General features: G+C 37.1%; 1 protein-coding gene across 3 annotated transcripts in view; it reads left to right on the top strand.

The window, feature by feature from the left end:
• Nucleotides 1–1462: 1462 nt before the first annotated feature.
• Daao1 (D-amino acid oxidase 1) overlaps nucleotides 1463–24149 on the top strand; it is a 126997-nt gene continuing 104310 nt past the window's right edge. Inside the window, exon 1 of one of the 3 annotated variants that reach the window (XM_090378737.1) lies at nucleotides 1463–1569. Coding sequence is in view for 1 of the 3 variants with exons in the window: in XM_090378736.1 (XP_090234862.1) it covers nucleotides 8837–8877 (41 nt within the window). In the remaining 2 variants the exon portion in view is untranslated. Of the gene's footprint in view, nucleotides 1584–8760; nucleotides 8878–24149 lie in introns of those variants that run through there. The other 2 variants (XM_090378738.1, XM_090378736.1) reach the window with 2 other exon arrangements.

Genomic DNA, 24149 nt, shown 5'->3' with positions numbered 1-24149 from the left:
TATGCTGCCCGGAAGGCTCTAAACATCCAGAGAAGGCACGCCAATTTATGTATTGACCCCAGGGGATCACATCTGGTGAGTATGAGCTTGGCACACCCAGGGGCCTGAGCTGGATATCGTCATTCTTCCCTTTCTTGATGATTCCTCTCTCTCTCTCTCTCTCTCTCTCTCAGGGTAACTCAGGAATTTTTTTTGCTGGTGCAGCATAAGCCTCAGTCTTCCTTGCACCATATGACTAATAATAATGATATACTAAACATGGGTTATTGTTGTTGTAGAGTTTTAGGCACATCAGCGACTTAGATTATATTCAGGCGTATATATTATGTCTATACATTATGTGTGTTCTGTGGTAGATTTGATTTTTGCTGGACAGAAAATCCGAATTTCCAGGAGGAAAAACCATGGTCCCGTAACTTAGACCGACTAACTCAGCCATGTTGTGAAAAAAGGCTCATAAAAATTCCTCGTGTTAATGGCGAAATTCGAACTCAGGACTTTTCCATCCAGTTTGGGGAGGGCGTTGATTATACTGTGTGCTTCTGACGAGGGTATAAGCATTGGCTTATAAGCAGTGTGCGCGTGTAGTAGCACAGTGATATCGTCACAGTCCTCCTCACAGCGGGTGAAATTTGTCCGCGTTTGAATCCCGTCGATGATGCGAGGAACTTTAGTGGGCTTTTTTCACTCCGTGGCTGAGTTAGTCGATCTCAGGCGTAGTTTTTTTTTTTCTCTCCCAGAAACGGGTTTTTTCGTCCAGCAAAACAGGCAAATCGACCATAGAACACACACAATATACAGACACAAATACGGGTTTATGTATTAAATTACAGATAACCCTAATATAATGATTTTATTTGCTTTTTTGGTTATAAGTTCCGTTTTTGGCACTTATAACCAAATGACACTTTATCATATTTTCATTATTATTCTGTTGATGGCTAATAGGTAATATCCATTTAATTAAAGTGTGCGATATAGGGACTCACATCTGGTGAGTATGGGCTCGGCACACCCAGGGATGGAGCTGGATATTATCATTCTTCTCTTTCTTGGTGATTCCCCCCCTCCTTCTCTCTCAGGGTAACTAAATTTTTTTTTTTTTTTTTTGGCTGGTGCAGTTTCCTTGCCATATGGTGCTTCCTTGCACCATATGGCTAATAATAATAATAATATCGTTCCAAAATGCGAATTTGGCAAGCATACAATTCGAGAAGTGCCACCTGGATATAGGATGGAATCTCAATGTGACAATATGATCCGCGCACACTCTGTGGTTCTGCTTAAGTGTTTCAGGACTAGAGCTGTGTTGTCAGTTCAGAGTGCTAATTCGCGTGGTCTTCTCATTTTGTCTATAAATTCTCCATGGCAAATCAGATCTTTATTGAACATTCTTCATATGTACTTATGGCACATTTATTTATTTGTACAGTTATACACGATATTACATAAAAATAAAGAAGCAAACAATAACTAACACGAGGTGTCAGTTGGAACACTTGCGTGTTGTTTTGAGTGATACACAGAGTATGGAGTGATGGTAGTGCTTGCGGAAATTGTCCTTGAATAGTAGGTTACTTCGTGTATGTTGATTAGTTGTCGTGGTGGTGTTCTTTCATACAAATATGTTTGTTTTTCCATCCAGAGATAAGGCATGTGTTAAAGACTTGTTTTTTTTGCTCCTCGCGTTAAATTAAAATGATGGGGATCTTCACATTTAATTTTACTATTATTATTTTGCATGTAGATGCGTATTAGCATACACATAAGTGACAGGTAGTTTTTAAAAGGCTTTCTGCGAGACTGTCTAACTTATTTTTTGTTTAGATTTTTATTGAAAGTATCTTGATAATTTGCGAATAATAAGAAACATCAAATAATGCGCAGTATTTTATATCAGCTTTAAAAAAAATTAGGTGGCTATTTATTTTGCAGATTTTTGATCATGGATGACTTGTAAGATGGAAAATAAAAGCATGAAATGCGCAGAACGAAATAGGAATAAAATCAATTTATACAGCCGTTCCAAGTGCGCGGTGATATTATTTGCATAAAATACAAAAGCAGGAAAAATATATCTTCAACAGATATATCCACAGCTGCCCTTCGTGACAGTGTATCGTGTTCGCCACACTGTGTCACTTGTTATTCTTGGTCGGCCGCACAGTGTGCAAATCGGTATTGAATACAGAATAAACTTTAACCAAATTACCATAAAATTCAACCACAACATCAGGATTTGAATTGTCTCTGAAGTCGAGTGCTGTTTCTTGAAGATGGTACTTAAATGACTGCTATTTTTTCATTGCACACGAAGTAACAGTTCTGTTTCAAGGATGGTTATGTCATTCATTGGATTTTGCACTTATAATTATTATTAGCTATATGGTTCAAGGAAGCCTGAGGCTTTTGTTGCACTAGACAAAAAAAAAAAAAATTCTGAGTTACCCTGTGAGTGAGTGAGAACAAGTGTTGATGATATCCAGCTCAGGACCCTGGGTGTGCCAAGCCCATACTCACCAGATGCAAGTCCTTTTACATTGTAAACTAGTCCATTCACCAGCCTGTGATTTCCAGTTCTTTTCTTTTTTTTTTTTTTTCCTCTGTCAGTAGTGTTCAACAAGTTCTCATTGATGCTTGTGTTAATATTGTCATCAAAAAGGCATCTGAATTTTTTTTTTTTGAGTTAACTCCAAGTAGAAAACTTGGCACCACTAACAAATTTGTAGACTGTGGTAGTCAAGCCATAACTTGTAAGGTTGGATTTATTGCGGCGCAGTTGATTGAGGATCCCAGACCAATGCAGTTACTTGGCTTTCCAGGAGCCCTCTGTGATCCCGTTTTGAGAGATCCTAAAAATGTATACTAGAATCTCGAACTACCAAAATCTGGCATTGATAGTATTACATGGTTCAGAAACATTTGAGACAATATTATTGTTCCTTGTGTCTTGTTGAAATCCACTGTCTTTGATATTATTATTATTATAATTAGCCATATGGTGCACCAACCAACCAAAAAAAAAAAAAAATTTCTGTTACCCCTTGAGAGAGAGAGAGTCAGAAATAGAAGGGAATCACCAAGAAAGAGAAGAATGATGATGTCCAGTTCAGGACCCTGGGTGTGCCAAGCTCATACTCACCAGATGTGAGCCCCTGAGGTTTGTTGTGATTATTTTATGATGTGGACCATTCAGAGTGAGTTGATCTTTATAAGAAAAATGGACAGTAGACCGAAGCAAAAAAAAAAAAAAAAAGTAATTTTCTCTATAAGTGAAAGAAAAAAAAAATAAATAAATTCAGATTATTATTTTAAAAGTATTGGTGCTTTTTCTTGTGCCTGTATTTGTATTTTGTCTGTAGAAGTGTCCCTTCAGTTTGCATGTTTTGTGGGCCAAAAAATATGGAATAACTTGCAGAGAGTCCTTATGGTTAGTACAATTGGTATAATCACTGCCCTCCCCACACTGAGTGGAAAGGACCTGAGTTTGAATCCCATCAATGAAGTGAGGAATTTTTATGGGCCTCTTTCAAAATATGGCTGTGTTAGCCAGGTGAGGGTAGCATGGTTTTTTCTCCCATAAACTTGGGTTTTTGCCTAGCAAATTGCAAATTGACCACAGAACACACACAATTTGACAATATATATTGCACAATATAGTCTAAGTTGCTAATATGCCTAAAACCTATAACAACCAATTTGCAGGGGAAAATTCTGCTCCCTCTGCTCAACATTGGCTGACTACGTCTCAACTGAATAGGACTAGAAATTCCTCCATTTGTTGATGGAAATCGAACCCACATCTATCCAAGTGAGTGGCTGATAGCAATATATCATCCTGGTAATTTGCCACAGAGTACTCTGTTCCTTATAAAGTAAACCTTTGTTGTGGTTTTTGGCTGTCTTGATTTTTTTTTTTCCAACATCCCAGGGTGGTAGGGGAAAGTGAGATGGGGTATAGGTTGGGACTAATTGCTCAGTGCTTTTCCAAATTCTGCCTCACTCCTCCTTGGCCAGGATCTTGGAGGAGTTATGGAATTTGGAAACACACTGAGAAATTACTCTGTTGAAGAAATTAGGAGGGCAGTTGTGATTAACCAGGATTTCTTTTGTGGTGAGGATCTAGGAGTCTATCTCTGAGGGGCTGCAGAAGTGCAGAGTCTTCAGCACTCGATCCTTCACTATTCCTGCTTTGACACTGAGTGGGTGGTTAGAACCAAAATGTAACACTGAATGGGTATCTGTAGGCTTCTGTACCCTCCTGTAGCTTTGTTTCTGAGCATGACGGAAATGTCCAAAATGGGGAGTGGTTGGATTTCAGTGGAAAAGGTTATGTTAGGTTAATTGATATTGTTTAGGTGGTAATCTCTACTGGGACCTCTGCAAGAGGGGTTTGGAGAGTGGGCTTCCCATGTTTAGAGTCTCTTCTTTGGAAGGAAAGATTTATTATTGAAGTAGTATCAATGAAGTCTTGTTTGCAGATGGTGGGGTAGAGGTGTTGTCGTGTGTGTCAGTCACACTTTGTTAGGAAACTGGATTTAGCTTCAGAGGGGGTGATGCTGGGAAATTCAGACCTCTGTTAACTTTTCATCATGTTTCCTGGTTCAGTGGTGTTTCTGAGCCTGTCCAGCAGGTCTCTAGAATTTTTAAGAGTATTAGGTCAGTTGGGGGGGGGGTGAATTTGGGCTAGAATAGATACTAGACAGGTTGCTAGATGAAATTTCCAGTGATTATAGGCCAAATGAGAGGTCTTTGTGTGCTTTATATTACCAAAGATGATCAAGGAAACAGAAAAGGTTGTCATCAGTCAGAGGAAGAATGCTGATAGCATTCTTCCTCTTGCCCAGACTATACACATGAGGGGGTATAAATTCAAATTGAGGGAGGATGGATGTGCAGGTGGTTGACTGTTGAAACAAACTTCCATCTGTTGTTGTGGAAGTGGGTAGTTTGAATAAATTCAAGGAAGAATTAGACATGCTAATACTAATCCTGTTGTCCTGCAAAAGCTGCTTAAGTTTGGTTTTAATTTGTTTTCTGCTTGCTTGGTCAGGTCTTTTATTAGAGTTGTAAATTTTTGTTTCCTCCAATATAATCATGATCATGATGTCACATCTGCCTGAACTAAAATCATGCCAGTACCTCCCCTCTACTTTGTTGATATATAAGGAGGGATTATTATAGCATTTCCTGGAAGAATGCACATTTGCCTTGAGACAAGTTCTTCTTTTTATTCCAAGAACGTCAAGGATTATTAAGTTTCTCAATAATAGATTTTTCTTGATTTTGGGATAGGCAGTTTGTCAATTATCAGAAGAACTATAATGGCTAGTGTCTAATAGTTTCTGATAATAAATAAATAAATAAAAATTCTTCACTTCTAATTGGATTTATTATATATGAAAAAGGAAAATATGTTATATACATTCTTTGATATTTCAAATTTTTTACAATATATGTACAAGGAATGCATATTAGAAATCTTGTTTTCAGTTTAGCAAATGTAAAATGTTCTTCTCACACTCTGTATTTTTTTCACTTTCATGTTTTGTTGATAAGGTGGCTAGTCTAATCAGTCTTTCTTTTATCACCAAGGAACAAATGTGTCATATTGAAGGTTGTTTGTTTATTATTTGGAGCATTAGCAACTAAGGCCATATTGCTCTGGGGATATGCAGTGGTCATTCCCTGACCTTTCCGCATCCTCTGTATTTGGTGGTCACAGGCTCGAACCCCGGTCTAATCAAGAAGTGTGTGCTACACACTGCTGCTCCTGGCTACGGAGGCGCCTGTGATATTGAAGCTTTCTTATTTATTTATATACACGAATGAAATACTATCCAAAAGTTTCCTGATTGTAATAATAATAAAACTTCCACTTATTTCATGGTGTCCCCTTCAAAGTAGTTCTCTTGAGATGTGATACACATTTTTCAGCAACTCAACCATTTCTGGAAGAACTTTCAGAACCTCTGTTTCTTTATTTTTTCCACTGACTCTTAATTTTTGTAGGGTCTCCAAAATGTTATTAAATCTTCTGCTTTTGAGTTTAAATGTAAGTCTCATAAATAGAAAAAAATCTGGAAGAGCTAGATATGAAGAGTTATTAATATCAAGGCCATGCTGTTTTTCTTCAATTTTTTTTCCCCCCAGTTTTACTGTCAAAATTCATTCTGTGATCAGTCTCTGGGATGCATTGTTCATCTGTGGACATTCAATTCAGCAGTTTCTGTTGTAACTGCTAGTAATGATTGGTTATATTGAATGGCTGCTTCTAATTGAATGTGTTTGAATCCCTACTTTAATGTTGACTTTGTGCATGTTGATTCTGTGCAGTTGTGTGGTGTTATTATGCTTCAATGCTAATAGACTAAACTCCTCAATTGTATTTATGCAGCTTATTGTGCTGCTTTGAATTCATTTTGAAATAATTTACAGTTAATGGTGCTGTAACTTTGCTATATGGACTCAACTTGATTACAGACATATAGTTTATGTTGCTGTGCCATTCCTTGTGCTGCTCACCTATTGGAATGACTTTAGTATTTTATTTATCCTCCTTTTCCAGCTCATTGTGCTGTAGTTAATTTCGGAAGTGAATGTTGCCAAGTATAATTAGTTCGTCAGTAATCATATAGCATCTTGTGCTACAGTGGAATCAGAGAATGTGTTGCCTTGCTGTGTAGTTCTTTCTGCTGTGCAACTGTTGGAGTAACCTCAGTATCTATTTATACTGCTTGTCCAGCTCATTGTGCCGTAGCTGAGTTTTTGGATGAACATTGCAAAGTATGGTTAGTTTGTTATATTGTACTGATTGAATTCATGATAATGTACAATGTATTTATGTATACTGTATAAGATATTGTCAGTAATTGTATATTGTACCATGTCTATAATATAGGCTATGATATAGCCAAGTAGTCAGGAGGGAGAGTGCAGTGGCACATGCTCATTGAGTGGATCAGGGTTCAAGCCTGTGACTACTAAATACAATAAATGTTTGTATTGACGGATGAAGGAAGCCTCCGTAGCCAGGTGAGCAGGAGCAGCAGTGCGTAGCACATGCTTCTTGATTAGACCGGGGTTCGAGCGCGTGGCCACCAAATACGGAGGATGCGGAAAGGTCAGGGAATGACCACTGCATATCCCCAGAGCAATATGGCCTTAGTTGCTAATGCTCCTAAAAACCAAAATAACAAACAACAACAGGTGAAGGAAACACCAAAATAAAACCAAGAGCATCAGGTCTGGCCAGCCGGCTTGTAAAAATTTGGCTGAGCATATCAACATGTAGGAATGACAAGTGTTCCATCCATGTTGCTGACCCCTAACTGGGACAAACGGCATGTTTTCCTTTTTTTTTTTTTTTTTTTTTTTGTACCATATCTATAATATGTATAGCAGATTTCCAGTTTTTGGTTAGGGGCTGTTTTTCTCATAAACGAAAAAGAAAAAAAAAGGAAAATGTCAAAATGCATTGGCAGGTTTCATAAGGAAAGTCCCATTAATTGGTTAAGTGGTGAAATGCCAATTTTAGTGTGTTAACTTGCTAACCCCTTAAACATTTTTTCATCCTCAATTAGAGCCAGCTCATTTTTGAAATTTGCAACCACACCAAAATTTACATTCTGTCCATTGTTTGCTTTCTCCAAATGCTATCTTAGCATTTTATGTGCTTCAGAAGTTATTTTTCAAAGTTAGTAACAAGAATTTGGTGCAAATATTTTTTTCCAAATATGTCATCTAGTAAAACACGGAAATCTATAGAGTACTTGTCATTGCCTCACTCTGAGGTCTCTGTGTGTAAATTAACACTGAAGCAAGTTGTAGTAGAGGGAATTCTATGTAGGCAAGTCAAGGTCATTCGCTAGCTATTTCTCATGATGTATTCACACTGCAGTTCCACTTCTACAAAATTCTTGTTGATATTGACCAATTAGGAAATGACTTAATTTTAAAATAGTGAAGTAAAGTCCACCTATATAGAATGAATAAAAATTCTTTTCTTCTAATTAGATTTAAAAGAATTTCTTAATTATAATTATTCAAATTAATTTGAATTTCTTATTCTGATGTTCAAATTTGAATTTGTTAATTGTACTGTAATTAGATTTAAGAAGTGAAAACTCCGTTCACTTCTGAAAAAATTTTTTTCATTCATTTTTGGAAACCCTAAACTTGCAAAGAGATATAGTGTTTCATTGGTTTTGGCATTTTCATTTTCTTACTCTTCTGTTTCTATATAGGTAGACTTATTTTGCTACTTTAAAATTTTTAAAGTCATTTCCTGTCTGATTGATGTGAACAAGAATATTGTTTACATTTCACTCCCATTCTCTAAAAATAAAAGTTATTATATATTGGTCATTATAGTTTAATTACATTACACCACTTATTATCAGTGTTTTCCCCATGACCTATTGAATGGGTGTACCACCCTGCTAAAATTTAAGTGATTCTCGTGGTACTGCTCACTGATCTTGATCAATATTTATTTGAACATACTATGAGATCGAGGTTAATGCGACAGGAGCATATAATGTTAAATTATGCAATTAACTTTTTGCTCTGGATCGCTTAAGTCACATTTATAAATAACAGAAAATTTTATAATATTGCGAAGTATTACACTTCCCCACCCGGCTACTTCATAATGCCACCTGGCTGGAAAAATTTTCTGGGGAGAACACTGCTTATCAATAAGCTGTTGATATAAGAAACATACTGCTTATGTAAGCAGTCAGTACCACAAATTTTGTGGCCAAAATATATATGGGGTGGGAGTGAAGAGGGCAGTTAATGAAATGACCTTCAACCACCTATAAAGTTTCTCCTCATGACAGATGAACAGAAGTTGATGCCAAACTACTCACAAAGGTATATACTAACCTCATGTAATGGCAGAACTCCATACCATCATCTTCATTGCTATAGTAGTAATAGTTTATTCAATTTTTTTTAACTTCTTACACATTATGCTGTTATAAGTAACTACCTAATTTTCCTGGTAGTTAAAAATGGCTATAAATTATTCATTTTAGGCCCCTGACAATGTAAATGTGAGACGTGCACTACACCTGACTATGCACTTTGGGTTCATGCTTGTAATGAAAGCACATAGTTCGTTTAATTTTTTAGGTTCAAATATAAAACACGAGAGAGATAGCCTTTGGGTTGTTTGTTACAGTAGTAGAAACACATTGATACAGCAAAATCACATCAGTTATTTGTGCTGATAAACTGAAAGGCATCAATAATTATCTGAATCTGATGTTTTGTGAATTCCACTACTGTTCCACTTCTTCAGAACTGAAGGAGTGGAACAGTAGTGGAATTAGTGGTATTTGGCATTAACATTAGTTGAGGCATATGATGCAAGAAAGCAAGCTTATACAGCATCAGCCAAAAAAACAACAAAAAAACCCTTCCCATTTCACCCATCCGGTCACTCCAAAAAATTTAAAGTGAAAAAAAAAAAAATGGGGGAGCTAGAGATTGACAGAAGGGAGGGATAGAAGGTAATATATATATATTTATAATTTTTTATATTTATATATACACATACAGTTTTTAAATACATGTGCATATTAATTAGCACTTAAATATGTGCATCTGTATTCAACTCTGAAGAATTGGAACGGTCATGGAATCCACAAGATGTCAGATTCAGGTAATTATTGATACCTTTCAGTTTATTTGCCAGCATAGGCACCTGCATGTGGATATAGGTTTTGCTATATTGATTAGTTTTCTAGTGCTATAATAAATATTCTGCACTTAGCTGAAAGTGCCTCCGTTATTCATTGTTCCTAATCCTACATGATGTCATTCACATCACATCTTAACTCTGCATAGTTATTATGCACTTGGCCACACAAATTATAGAGCCGGCTCTGTATTTGTCATCTTGTCTATTCATCATTTTTGATTCAGCCTGTTTGCATCATAGGGGGAATTCTGGATCATCTGCAGAAATATTCCCACAGGGAACTGACTGAACAGGTTTGATACATAGGAGAGGTGAGAAAACACCAAAGGTTTAATTTTAATGCATGTTGAAAGCATTTAGAATACAGTCAGTTTATGTTGACTGCTTGCTAAATGTGTATGTGCTTTATAACATCAGTGCCACTGTGAAAAGACTTTTCCTGTAGTTTAAAAAAAATGGGGAAAAATTCTGCTATTTATAATAAATACCTGGGTATGAAGTATTTTCAAGGTTAATTTTTTGAACCATGTAGTTAAAATATAAATGCTTATCTTCAATATTTGCATTTGATTCTTTCTTAAATTTAAAATTATTTGCAGAGTTTTTAATTCTGTTTTTTAAAAAACAGAATTAAAAACAAAGGTATATACTAATAAACTTGGAGGTCATAAAAAAAAAAAAAATCAAGGAAACATAATTATTTCTTGGAAGAATTACTGCAAAATTCTTCCAGGAACTAAAACTAACATTTGTTGGATACCTGCCAAACAAGTGTGTGGAATTCCTTTGGCTCGTGTGCCATTATCAATGAAATAATGTTGGCGGAAATTCATCAGTAGAACCAGAACAAAGTCAGAGTTAATATAATAGATGATTTTATGATAATGATATTGGGCAATCAGAATATTAGTATGGGTAGTTGCAAAATGATGTGAGAAGCAAGTTTATACAGTATCAACTGAAAAAAAAAAAAAAATTACCAACTCCATTTGCCTATCAATCCTTTTAAATTTATTGCAACTACCCACTTCCATAACTCCAGGTGGAAGTTACTCTTTTGCTGAAAATCAAATTTTTGCACATCTATCTTGCAACATGTTCCAATTTAAATTCTTTTCTTTAGACCTGATAATTGAGACATTCTGTTATACAAGTACTAGTCAGGGTTAATTAAAGATAGAGAAAAAGATTTACATATACAGTATGATAGAACTGCCTCTGTTCATGTTTTAGAAATTCACAACTGAAAGAATTGTAGGTAATAACATTAATACTTCACATTAATACTTCATTAATACCTCTTTGATGGTACTTTGTGCTTGTTGCACACCCATAATCCTGTGTTTGTTAAGGATGTGCCTTGTTATGTCTTAGTTTTGGCCAAGTGTGATTTAACATGTTAGTATAGTCAGAGTTTGGATAAGACAATCATTATCCCTGAAAATTTTTTTAAAGCAGTCAGCCCTTGCTTACAGAATATATATTTTTTAAATTGGATAGGAAAAAACCTAATGCAATGTAAAGATGCTTGCAATGTTAGATAAGTTACAAATTTTTATTTCGTTATTGAGTTAAACAAATTGTATACCAAAACATTTGGTTTGTTACAGTTTGAGTACAAGAATTAAAAACACTTGGCAATTTGTTGCTTCTAAAGTTAACCTTTTGTTTATTTCAATGTTCAAATTCAGCAAGTGAGTAAAATAAATTGTAATATTATTGTATTACAATATTAATAATATAGTAATATAGTACAATAAAATAATATAGTTGATGATGGGAAGAATAGTAAGCGGAATCCTTCAAAGTTTAGCCAGACACTTTTAGGCAAAGGTATTTGGCTTAACTTTGACAAACGAGTCATGTACATTTGATGTACAAACATCAAATGCAGTTTCACACTTTTTTTTGTTAAACATATTGTTAAAATCAGTAGTGTTGGGATCTGTTGAATACTGATAAACATTAACCAAGCAGAAAGCAATGTCAAAAAAAAAATTTTGAGGCCCTCCTGAACTACAACCCTTAAGCGATGCCTACCCACTCGTGGCAGTTCTGGTTGAAATTTGCTTTTAAACTTTCAAGGTGTACCTCTAAAACAGCCATCTAGCCAGGAGGGATTTACAAATATAGGAGACAATTACACAGAATATTGTAATATACACACAGTATGAATATAAGGGATTTAAACTATCTCAAAACCTTCCATCTGATTAATGATCACCAATATGAATTCTGAGTATTGATCCACTTGTGATACATTGCCTTATATTACCCAAGTTTGGTGAAACTCAAACAGTTGCTCTTGACATTTCTAAGGCTTTTGATCATGTTTGGAATAAAGGTCTTCTAAACAAGCTTCCTACTTACAGATTGCCCACTGTTTTTTTTGTAATTGGATTTATGTAACTTTTGGGCAGACGTAGCCTAAAGTGAGTGGTTAGGAGCGAGAGTGCAGTAGCATGTGCTCTTTGAGTGGACCGGGGTTTAAGCCCGTGACTGCTAAATACGATTAATGTTCGTATTTATGATTTATTGTAAACTCCACTGACTTGGAGGTCATTCTGGAGTATAAACAAGATAATTTTTTTTGTGTGTACCACGAAATCATTCTGTGACTACAAGAGAGTCATTATGGACTCCAGACCTGGCATCAGGATGGGTTAATTATGGGGACCTAGTCTTGCACGTCCCCACCACAGTATTATAAATTGATACACATATCAAGACTTATTAACCATATAAAGAAACTATGAGCACTTTATATCAGTTATATGAAAACTTGGAATATACACAAACAGCCTCTTAAAAAGAGTATTACTCAGGCATTATCCATACATACTAAATGTTATCTTTGGTAGTTGTCATCAAAGGATGCTTTTAGAGTGTTGCCATAGTGCCCTCCCAGCACATGTTGGGAACTATACCCCAAAGTAGAGGTGTCATGGTTGTGGAACTGAAAACTCCTTGAGGCCTCTAATAAAGGTCTCGGGGGTTCTTAGTTCTAGGGGTTTGCTTTTGAATAAAGATAGTCCCAATTACCATGGTAGGTGGTATGTTTGCATAATCAAGAATGTTTTTGTTATGTACAGAACACGATGGAGTGATTGGTCATCAGAGTTAAATTTTTTTCATGCATTTTGTGTGATCACTGAATTCTGTTATTATCAATCTACAGGCTACCCTCAAGCTTAAATGATCTTATGTCTGGGCAAGACCTTTTACACAAGCTTCCATCCAATGGCTATTATCTGTCTAATATCTGGACCACAAACATACTTATACCATTAGGGAGTTACCACAAAAGGAAGATGCCAAAATGGATGTCGGAATTGGCAAGTTTGCCAGAACAAAAGGAAGCCTAGAAGAATTATAAATTGTTAGGAAACACTGATTCTTTAACGAGTACAAGTGAATTTGTACTCATTAAAGAGTAAACCATAGAAGGGGTTAGATAGGTGGAAGATGAATGTGTCTTCTATTCATCTTCCACCTAGATGAATGTGGTGGAAGATAAGAGTAGATCAGCTCAACCCCTTATGAAAGAAGTAGAATCATAGATAACCCAGTTTGCATCAATCTTTGCATACAAAAGTAGTGGCGAACTAAAACCCTATAAAAAAAAAAGTGATATAGATTATTGTAAGTTGCTGAAGCCAAAAGAGATTAAGTCTGCCAGTGGCATATGGTGTTAATAGTAGGTACCCAGTTATATTAATAGAAGCAGAATATCAGTGCGCTAACCTTTTGGATTAATTATGAGACTATCATTAGACTTCAGTGATACTCTGGACTGGAAAAGTAACATCTTTGTAATTCACATGGGTAGAATTAAAGAGGAAATAAGTAAGTATAGACCACAAAGTTTAACTTTGGTAGCAGGGAATACATTACAGAATCATTTTTACACAAGAAACGAATCCTATAAGATGACATCATGATATATGTGTCTAACCTGATAAATTACTATGATGTTGTTACCAAGAAATTTGATACAAGCAATGGCTATTGAAATCATATACAGTACTTGGAAAAGCATTTGATTAGACACCTCACGAATGGCTATTGTTCAAATTGAAGCAAGTTCGAATTATGGGCAAGATCCTTGGGTGGATCATGAGATGGTTGAAAGATCATCAACCATTTTCAATCCACTGCAGGATGAAGGCCTCTCCAGCAACTTTCCAGTTCCTTCTGTTTTGTGCAATGGCTAACCCAGGAACTCTTGAATTTCATCTGTCCATCTCCATTGTTGTCTTCCAGATTTTCTTTTAGCTCCTCTTGAGTACCATTTTGTTATTTTCTTAGTCCATCTGCCATCATGTCTTCGAGCTATGTGTCCTGCCCAAGTTCATTTCAGTTCTTCAGTTTTGTTAGCCTGTCCTTTACTTGTGTTTGCTGCCTAATCCACGTGTTTCTTTTCTTATCCAACAGTCTGATTCCTAATATAATTCTTTCCATTCTTCGCTGTGTAGTTTTCAGCTTCTCTTCCATTCTTTTGTTGGGTATATGAATCCACCTTTTCAATTTCTGCTCCTTCAATGATTATATCCCTTCCTGTGGCATACTTGTTCATCAGAGAGTAATCAGGGTGGACCAGAGTTGCAAGTGGGATCTATTTTATTTTTTTTTTGTAAATTTCTTAAAATTTTAGATAAAAAGATTGACTCAAAATTTGAAAATGATATGAAGTTTGGGAAGCTGGTAAACAATTAAAATAAATAACCCAAGAATAACTTATAGATTAGAAGAAGAGGACTTAAAGGCAGTTAATAATGAGGACTTTTTTTTTTTTTTTTTAATGAGGACTTCATAAGTACTGTACATGACACTCACTAATTTTGCTTTTCATTATACAAAATGTGGCAAGAAGTTCCCAGACTGGTGCAATAAAAATAACACAAAGTGAAGGAACTCAAATATGGTTTTAATTTTGTTCAAAGTAATCACCACCTGATTGAATGCACTTATCATTATACAAGGTGTGGCAATAAAGTTCCCAGACTGGTGCAATAAAAAGAACATAAAGTAAAGGAGCTCAAATATGGTTTTAATTTTATTCAAAGTAATCACCATCTGATTGAATGCACTTATTACACTGTTCTAGAAGTTTCTGAAAAGAGTCAGCGAAGTCGTCCAAAGAGAAGATTTTCAGTTCAGTGGTTACATTTTTCTTTGTTCTGAACATCCTGAAATCTTTTTTTCTCTGAGGGCAGTTTTCACCTTGGGAAAGAAGAAGTAGTCTATTGGAGCTAGATGGTTGGTTGTCTACAATGCCACGTTTTGTCAGAAACATCTTCACAACAAGTGCGGAATGGGCAGGGCACTGTCATGCAACAAAAACCAGCTGCCTTTCTCTTGAAATTGCAGCCTCACTCAGGAACTGTGCTTCAGTAGTCTTTTGAAGCACACATATGTAGAATGCAGCATTAACTCTCTCCCTTTCACTTACAAATTCCTTGTGATTGCACCCTGTTTGTTGAAAAACATGATCAGCATCGTCTTGATCCTGGATTTCTGTAAATGACACTTTTTGGGCCTTGGTGATGATTATTAAGTCCGCTGTATGCTCTGACACTTCATTCCCAGGTTGTACTAAAACAATCAATGCTCATCTCCAGTAACAATACAGTCAAGGAAATTAGGATTGTCTGGATGAAGTTTTCACACGATGACACTCTTCGTTGCGTCTGCTCATCTGTGAGGCTGTGCAGCAGCACAAATTTTGTGCAGATCTTCCTTTTTCCTAAATCTTTATACAGAATTTTAAAAATCATCTCCTTATTGATCCAGCTCGTCAGCCATCATTCTGAGGTTTAAATTATGTTTTTTGCCACAGTTTCCTCAAACTGCAACTCTGTTCTCATTTCGAGAGGTTGACGGCTGCTCACGTCTTAAGTCACTGCAAATGTCCTCATGGCTATTTTTGAACTGTTCATGCTATTGAAACACACTGGTACGACTTAACATTTCATCACTACAGATTTTCCCAGTTTAAAGTAAAATTTGATATTCATTTGTTGCTCCATTTCAAAATTGTGATACAGAATGTTAATGCTACTAACGAAACTGATTGTTACTTGCAAAATGTTAGTTTACTGTACAATCTCTGCACAACTATCTGTTGGAGAAAGTTTGAACTATAACATACTACTTCTGTCGATTTTCAGACTTATCAAACGTGACCACAAACAACATGAGAACTTTATTGTTACACTTCATATATGCACTTTTTTTTTTCTTTAAAAAAAATATGGCAGGAATCACTCAGATGTAATGTTAACATTTATGTTCCTGAAATCAAATATTAGTTGTTAAGGATTAAAGTAGCTTTTATTGTCAATTTTAATTATTTTCTCAATTTAAAAGTGGGTGAAGGTCCTGAATGGTCATCAGAGTGAGAATATAATTTAAACTAGTAAGCAGTGTCTTGTTAATTGAATTTATTGACTTCAGTAACATAGGTTATTGAAAGTCCATACCAGTGTAGTGCTCAGGAATTAAGTAGTAATGATAGAGATATCAGAAGTAAAATATTAGATCAGCAAAGCAGTTTTTGTGCTTCGAACATGACAACAAATAGATTAATATTAACAGCTTGTGCAGATCCTGGTCTTATCTTCTATAGATTAATAAAAACTTTATTAATCTATAGAAGTCTCTGATATTTCTTGTAATTCTGCAGTAGTAGAGTTGAAAGAAATATTATAGATTCATACTTATCAAACCTTCAGATGAGCATGCAGCACTCATATGCAGGAATTTGAATAGGCAGGGAGCGTTACTGATGTGGTCTGTCCTGCTTATCTTATAGCACTTATGGAGGTGACTGCCAAGATGAAAAAATATAAGATAGCTCAAGAGGTCTTGGGTGAGGATTTAGCATGAGAAAGAGATTATGGAGAAAGTTTTCTTATTGAACAAGTTTTCAAAAATCATTAGTATGTTGTGTAGTGGAAAAGGCATGGACTATAATCCTTGCATGCACAAGAATTATATTCTGAAGATGAACACTAGTGGCTGACCTTTACATTGGAATTCCTCATACTTGTGTCTGCATACAGATAACCAGTGGCTAAACAATGTTCTTTGCACAGATGAGAATCATTTTCATCTCTGTGATTGGGTTTGGCTTTGGAACACGTTTATTTATTTATTATTATTATTTTTTTTTCTGCGGTGGTAAGCTGTTATTTAGGAAAAGCCTTTATGGGATCAGTATAAGTCAGTTTCATGCTTAACTTGCTGGTTACCACAACCTCTTTGGGAAATGAGGAAAAAGAAAGCATGGAATTATTTCATAAACACCCTACTACTAATTTTATTAACTACAAATGACTAAATGCAAAAGCACGCAATGAGTATATTGGGAGAGGGGGGCAAGCTAAAAGAGACTTCTATTAAATATGCATCCTGAATTAATAAAAATATTGATGTCAGAGTTATCTAGAGAAAAATAAAACAGTTAAATTTTCTCCATTATCTGCTCATTTGCTCAACTGGAATGGGAAGAGGCTCTCTATCCCTACAGAGATTGCAAAACCCTAGTTGCCACATTCTCTGAACTGCCTGCCTCAGCTACATATAATCTATCATAAAATTATAGATTATGAGAAATCCAAATGAACTTCAAAGCTACCTGTCTTTTGCTTTATAACCAACCACTTAAACTCTCTGTATTGCAGCATCCATAACTACCTCAAAGAACAGTGCTGCTGGCCTTGATGGAATTTACTGTACAGTGCTCCAACATCTCAACCAGAAATCATTGTCCGCACTGCTGAACTTCATCAGTCTTATTTTTTCTGAACATACGGTTCAGTAGTTCCTGTAGACTAATTTCTCTTACCAGCTGCCTAAGCAAAACTCTATAAAAAAATGATACACTACCACTATACAATATACCATTTGGCATATTGAATTCCAAAATTTCATCAGTAATAATCGATTTGGCTTCTAAAAAAATAGATCGTCATTGGATCTCAGGTTGAAGCAGAATCAAACACCAGGAATGCATCTCTCAGAAATGAACATCTTTTCATGATGTGCCTTGACATAAAGAAAGCCTTTGACACCACCTGGTGCTATGGCATCTTAAGGATTTACATTCTAGTGCTCTGACACCCAGAGGCCATTTACCTTTTTTCAAAACTTCTTTCAACACAGATCCTTCAAGTATGCTATCAACAGATTCTCTCTCTCAAACCTCCATACAAGGAGTCCAACAGGGTTTTGTTTTTAGTGCCACTTTATTTTCAATATGAACAAATCATGTTACCAACAGTATTCCATAATCTGTAGATTTATGGTTGTGCGCTGATGACCTTTTCATATCATGCCATTCCCAGAATATGAACTACGTTGAAAGGTACCTGCAATTCTCAATAGATAACATTGCACTATGGATGACACAAAATGGATACAGTCTGTCTGAGCAGAACTCCATGGCCATACATTTCTGTAATAAGTGCAAGCTGCATCCTGAACCTGAACTATGCTTAGCCAACCATCCTTTTTCGGTAGTAAACAGTATTCATCTTCTAGGTCTTATCTTTGGGCATGTTAAGCATCTATGAACCACTTGCTTTAAAAAAATAAAATAACAAAATCAGGGCCATTTGTACTATGATATGGAGTGCAGATAATCTTACCCTGCTCCACTTATATAAATCCACGATTAGATCTCAGTTAGGAAAAGTACATTGGCATGTCTCACCAGCATTCTTTCCTTTGGATTTCCCTTGCTGTATATAGAACATCTCTAGTACGAAGTCTACATGTTTCAGGGCAGAGATTCTCCACCTAGTATCAGACAAAAATATTACTAGTCAACTATGAAGCAAAAATTTAATTTTTGCAGCAATAGTGGCATTTTGCCACTATTGCATAATTCACAGTGAATAGCCTACTTTAGGAACAAACGCAAAGCCTGCCAATGTCAGTTTACAGAAACTAACAGAATCATCTTTTTGATAGTCTTCTGAGATTCCAGAAATCCAGATCCCTCATGGACTGCCTTCAGACTTTCTTGTGAGAATTACTTCAGAAGTGGGGAAAAAATTCTCCAGCAATTGATTATAGACCTAGTCAGGATCCTTAGTTTATTCTAAATTGAGATAGCGAGATTTGGAAGCTAATCAATACTTACGAGTCCGTAGAAATACCGTTCGTGAATTCCCGCCATTTTTACACGATAGCATAAGCTTAGTGTCGTATAGTGCATAATATAATATTGTCAATTAATCAGTAAATCTATTAATCTTGATAAACTTTATTGTCAATTAAATTGTACTTTTAACTCTATATATATATATATATATATATATATATATAACGACTTAATCGTAACAAATAATTAATACATAACTATAGTGGTACACGTGATACGGAAGTTGTATAAAGGGAACTCGTAGAAAACACTAGATACCGAAAAAAATATATATATAACATAACTGTTTTGGGATATAACTTAAGGATTTAATTTTTGTTTTGAATTTTATTGAATTAAATCGGAATCATGACTCTGACCAGAGCAGCAAAGCAAAAGGCTCAAGCTAATGGGAGTGCTGTGGTTCAGGGGAGAACTGAGGGGGGCAGTTGCCCTCTGAATCACAGTCTATTAAAATGCACTGTTTGCTTGATGTTTGCGGAGCAGTCGGGTACGGGACATGATACTGCCAAGGGGGATGTCTTTGTGTGTGCACGATGTAAGGAGTGCAAGGAAATCAGGCGACAACTCAGCGTTGTTATGGGCCTTTATGAGAGCTTGAAGGACAGGGTGGATGCCCTCGAAGGAAATAAATTGAGGGGCCCATCAAGCTCTCAGCTGCCCACATCAACGCCAGAGCTTGCACTTGGTCATCAGGCAACACAGAAGCAGCCCCCTAGGCAGAATGCGCTGGTCCCACAGGAACTAGTAGTTGTTGGTGACTCTATTGTCAGGGAAACGGGGAACATACTTTGTAAAAAGGATAGGTGGAATAGGACCAGGGTATGTCTGCCAGGGGCAAAGGTTGATGACGTTGTAGAGCGGATATCATCTTTTAAGGGCACAAAAGGTGATATAGTTGTACACGTTGGCACTAATGATATTAAGAGTAGGAGACCGGCGGAATTACTTAGCAAGTACAGGTCACTGTTGAAAAAAAGCCGTGAATTAGGGTTGAACTTGAAAGTGTCTGCAATTCTGCCCAGACACGATAGGAGGGAGTATATGATGAGAGCCTTGTCGATCAATTCGGCCCTGGAGGGATTGTGCAAGGCTCAAGGGGTAGAATTTTTTTCAGCCTGGACTGTACTTGTTAACAGGAGAGATTGCTTCTACAGGGATGGGATACACTTAAATAGAAAGGGTGCAAGAATTTTTGCTGATGCTGTCGAGGCAGTGTTAGGTGGGTCGGAAAACTGCTAGTTGGGGGGGATACAAGGACTAATAGATTAACAGTAGCCACTGGCAGAGGTGGAAGTGATTCTTGCACTGCTTCTATTGAAATGAGTAGAAGTCTGAAAAACAAGATGCAGGATATTTCAGAGACTGCTGGTAGCCATTGCAGTACAAGTAAACACATGGGTTGTGTTAGGGTAGCTAAGAATAGAAACAGGTGCATGTATACCTGCGTGTACACCAATGCTAGGAGTTTGGTAAATAAATTTGATGAATTTGAGGTATTGCTCAAAACATCAAAGGCAGATATTGTTGGGATATCAGAGACGTGGTGTCACACAGATATAAGTAATGCGGAACTGGAATTTGGGGAATACAATGTGTATAGAAAGGATAGACAGGACAGGAGGGGAGGAGGGGTTATGCTATTAATTAAGAAACACATAAAGTCCAAGGAAGTGAAGCCAGTCGACATCGATGGACAGGGCAGTGTCGAGTCAGTTTGGTGCGACATAAGCATAGGGAAATCAAAATTGAGAGTAGGAGTGTGCTATAGGCCTAATGACTCTGATGAGTATAATAAGATATTGTACAGGGAAATAGAGTGGGCCAGTAAATCTGAGAGTCTTATAATGGGGGACTTTAATTTCCCAGATATTGACTGGAATTTGTGGGTTAGCATTAGCATTAGCATTAGTAGAGGCATACGATGCAAGAAAGCAAGCTTATTCAGCATCAGCCCAAAAAAAAAAAAAAAAAAACCCTCTCCCATTTCACCCCTCCGTTCGTTCGAAATACCTGTCCAGTTGAGCTTTAAATTTGTTTAGGCTATCAACTTCAACAACAAGTGATGGAAGTCGGTTCCACCAACCAACCACCCGCTGGCCAAAGGCAAATTTCCGCACATCTATCCGACATCCGTCCTTCCTCAATTTGAATTTATGCCCTCTGAGGTGATTATTCTGAGAAAGATGAAGAATCCCATTGGCATTGAGCATGCTCAAACCATTCAAGGCCTTATACACCTCTATCAGATCACCTCGCCGGTGCCTAGTCTCCAGACTCTGTAATTTGCAAAACTTAAGCCTTTCTTCGTAAGAGCAACCCTTTGTTCCATTTACTAATCTTGTTGCCCTTCTCTGTACCCGTTCCAGCAGCTCTACATCCTTCTTGAAATGAGGCCTCCAGACCTGTATACAGTACTCAAGATGTGGCCTAACCATTGCCTTATACAAGGGAATAATCACCTCCTTATCCCTGCTAGAAAAATTCCTGTATATCATTGACAAGACACCATGAGCTACTCTTGCAGCTCGTCTGCACTGCTCAGAGAACTTCATATCTCCCTGCACAATTACCCCCAGGTCCTTTTCATTCTCCACCACTGTCAGTGTGGTACCGCAGAGTTGATACGTTGCTCTGGGGTTACTGTTTCCCATATGCAGTACTTTACATTTGTCAATGTTAAACTTCATTTGCCACCTCTCAGCCCATCTGTTCAACCTTTCCAGATCCTGTTGCAGCAGCATAGCGTCAGTAGTGTCCTTGACGACCCTGCCAACCTTTGTATCATCTGCAAACTTGGATATTAAACTTGATATCCCATCATCAATATCATTCATAAACACCGAAAACAACAACGGACCCAACACTGAACCTTGAGGAACTCCACTAATAACATTAGTCCACGTTGAGCAGTGTCCATTGATTACCACTCTCTGTCTTCTGCCACTCAACCATCCCCTTATCCATAGCAGCAATTTGCCTCCAATGCCACACTGCTCCAATTTGTGCAGCAGTCTTCCATGTGCAACAGTATCAAAAGCCTTTCTAAGATCCAAATATATAATATCAAAGTTATTCCCTGCATCCAGTTCTTTTGTGACTACATCATAGTATCCAATCAAATTGGTCAGGCAAGACCTGCCCTTAACAAAACCATGCTGCGTCTGAGCTATAACTGAATTCTTGTCTAGATGATCCTGCAGTGCTTCTTTAACCAGTGCCTCCATTAATTTACCTGGAACAGAAGTTAAACTAACAGGTCTATAATTACTTGTGTCAGCCTTTGATCCTCCTTTGTGAATTGGGGTTACATTTGCACATCTCCAGTCTATGGGTACCTCCCCTGAGTCCAAAGAAGCTCTCATAATTATGGCTAGGGGTTTGCATACTTCCTTTGCTGCCTCCTTTAATATAACTGGATAGATCCCATCCACCCCAGGTGCCTTTTTTATGTTTATCCTCAACAATCTCTCCTCCACTTTCCTCTCAGTTATTACAAAATCATCCAGCTCACTGCCAATGTTTACTTTACCTACATCATTCTCCTTCCTGAATAACTCCTCATGCGTGAATGTAGATGCAAAATACTCGTTTAGATTGTTAGCCACCTGAGCAGGATCCTCAACTGTTGAACCATCAATATCCAGTGGACCAATCTGATTTATCCCTTTCCTTCTCGAGTTCAAGTATGTAAAGAACTCTTTTCTGTTTTTCTTTGCATCCTTTGCCAAGGATTTTTCGTAGTCTGCCTTTGCCTGCCTAATCTCCTTTGTGACTTGGTTACAGACCAACTTATATCTATCATAGGCTTCCATGTCACCCATTAATTTATATGTATCCCATGCATTTTTCTTCTCTGCCACATGTCTCATTAGTTCATCTGACAACCATTTAGGCCTAAACCTTGAACAATATTTCTTAGTTGGTATGTAAAGCCTGGTAGCCTCCAAGATTAGTTCCTTGAATGCTTCCCATTTTGAGTTTGCTGTTGGTAACATCATCAGTTGGTCCCACTGTATAGAATTTAAATACTGTCTCAGACCATCATAGTCGCCTTTACGAAAACAAAAACCCTTCCCTTTACCTCTGATGGTAGTTACCTCCTTGAGTAAATCCCACTTCAACACACTGTGATCACTGCCACCTAGTGGTTCATTTATCTGCAGGTTCTTAATGCATGAAGAGTCACTACTGATAATCAGATCAAGAGTATTGCTCCCTCTTGTTGCCTCACGAACATGCTGGTGTAGAAAACAATCATCCAATAAATCCACAAAAGCCTTGCTAGTGTGCGAGTGACCAACCCACAAATTCCAGTCAATATCTGGGAAATTAAAATCCCCCATTATAAGACTCTCTGATTTACTGGCCCACTCTATTTCCCTGTACAATATCTTATTATACTCATCAGAGTCATTAGGCCTATAGCACACTCCTACTCTCAATTTTGATTTCCCTATGCTTATGTCACACCAAACTGATTCGGCACTGCCCTGTCCATCGATGTCGACTGGCTTCACTTCCTTGGACTTTATGTGTTTCTTAATTAATAGCATAACCCCTCCTCCCCTCCTGTCCTGTCTATCCTTTCTATACACATTGTATTCCCCAAATTCCAGTTCCGCATTACTTATATCTGTGTGACACCACGTCTCTGATATCCCAACAATATCTGCCTTTGATGTTTTGAGCAATACCTCAAATTCATCAAATTTATTTACCAAACTCCTAGCATTGGTGTACACGCAGGTATACATGCACCTGTTTCTATTCTTAGCTACCCTAACACAACCCATGTGTTTACTTGTAACGCAATGACTACCAGCAGTCTCTGAAATATCCTGCATCTTGTTTTTCAGACTTCTGCTCATTTCAATAGAAGCAGTGCAAGAATCACTTCCACCTCTGCCAGTGGCTACTGTTAATCTATTAGTCCTTGTATCCCCCCCAACTAGCAGTTTTCCGACCCACCTAACACTGCCTCGACAGCATCAGCAAAAATTCTTGCACCCTTTCTATTTAAGTGTATCCCATCCCTGTAGAAGCAATCTCTCCTGTTAACAAGTACAGTCCAGGCTGAAAAAAATTCTACCCCTTGAGCCTTGCACAATCCCTCCAGGGCCGAATTGATCGACAAGGCTCTCATCATATACTCCCTCCTATCGTGTCTGGGCAGAATTGCAGACACTTTCAAGTTCAACCCTAATTCACGGCTTTTTTTCAGCAGTGACCTGTACTTGCTAAGTAATTCCGCCGGTCTCCTACTCTTGG

This window comes from Mastigoproctus giganteus, chromosome 7 (genome assembly GCF_048544385.1).
Source record: "Mastigoproctus giganteus isolate SK-2022 chromosome 7, ASM4854438v1, whole genome shotgun sequence".
NCBI classification, from domain to species: Eukaryota; Metazoa; Arthropoda; class Arachnida; order Uropygi; family Thelyphonidae; genus Mastigoproctus; species Mastigoproctus giganteus.
The sequence above is the reverse complement of the archived record's forward strand: the minus strand, read 5'-3'. Positions and strand labels throughout refer to the sequence as shown.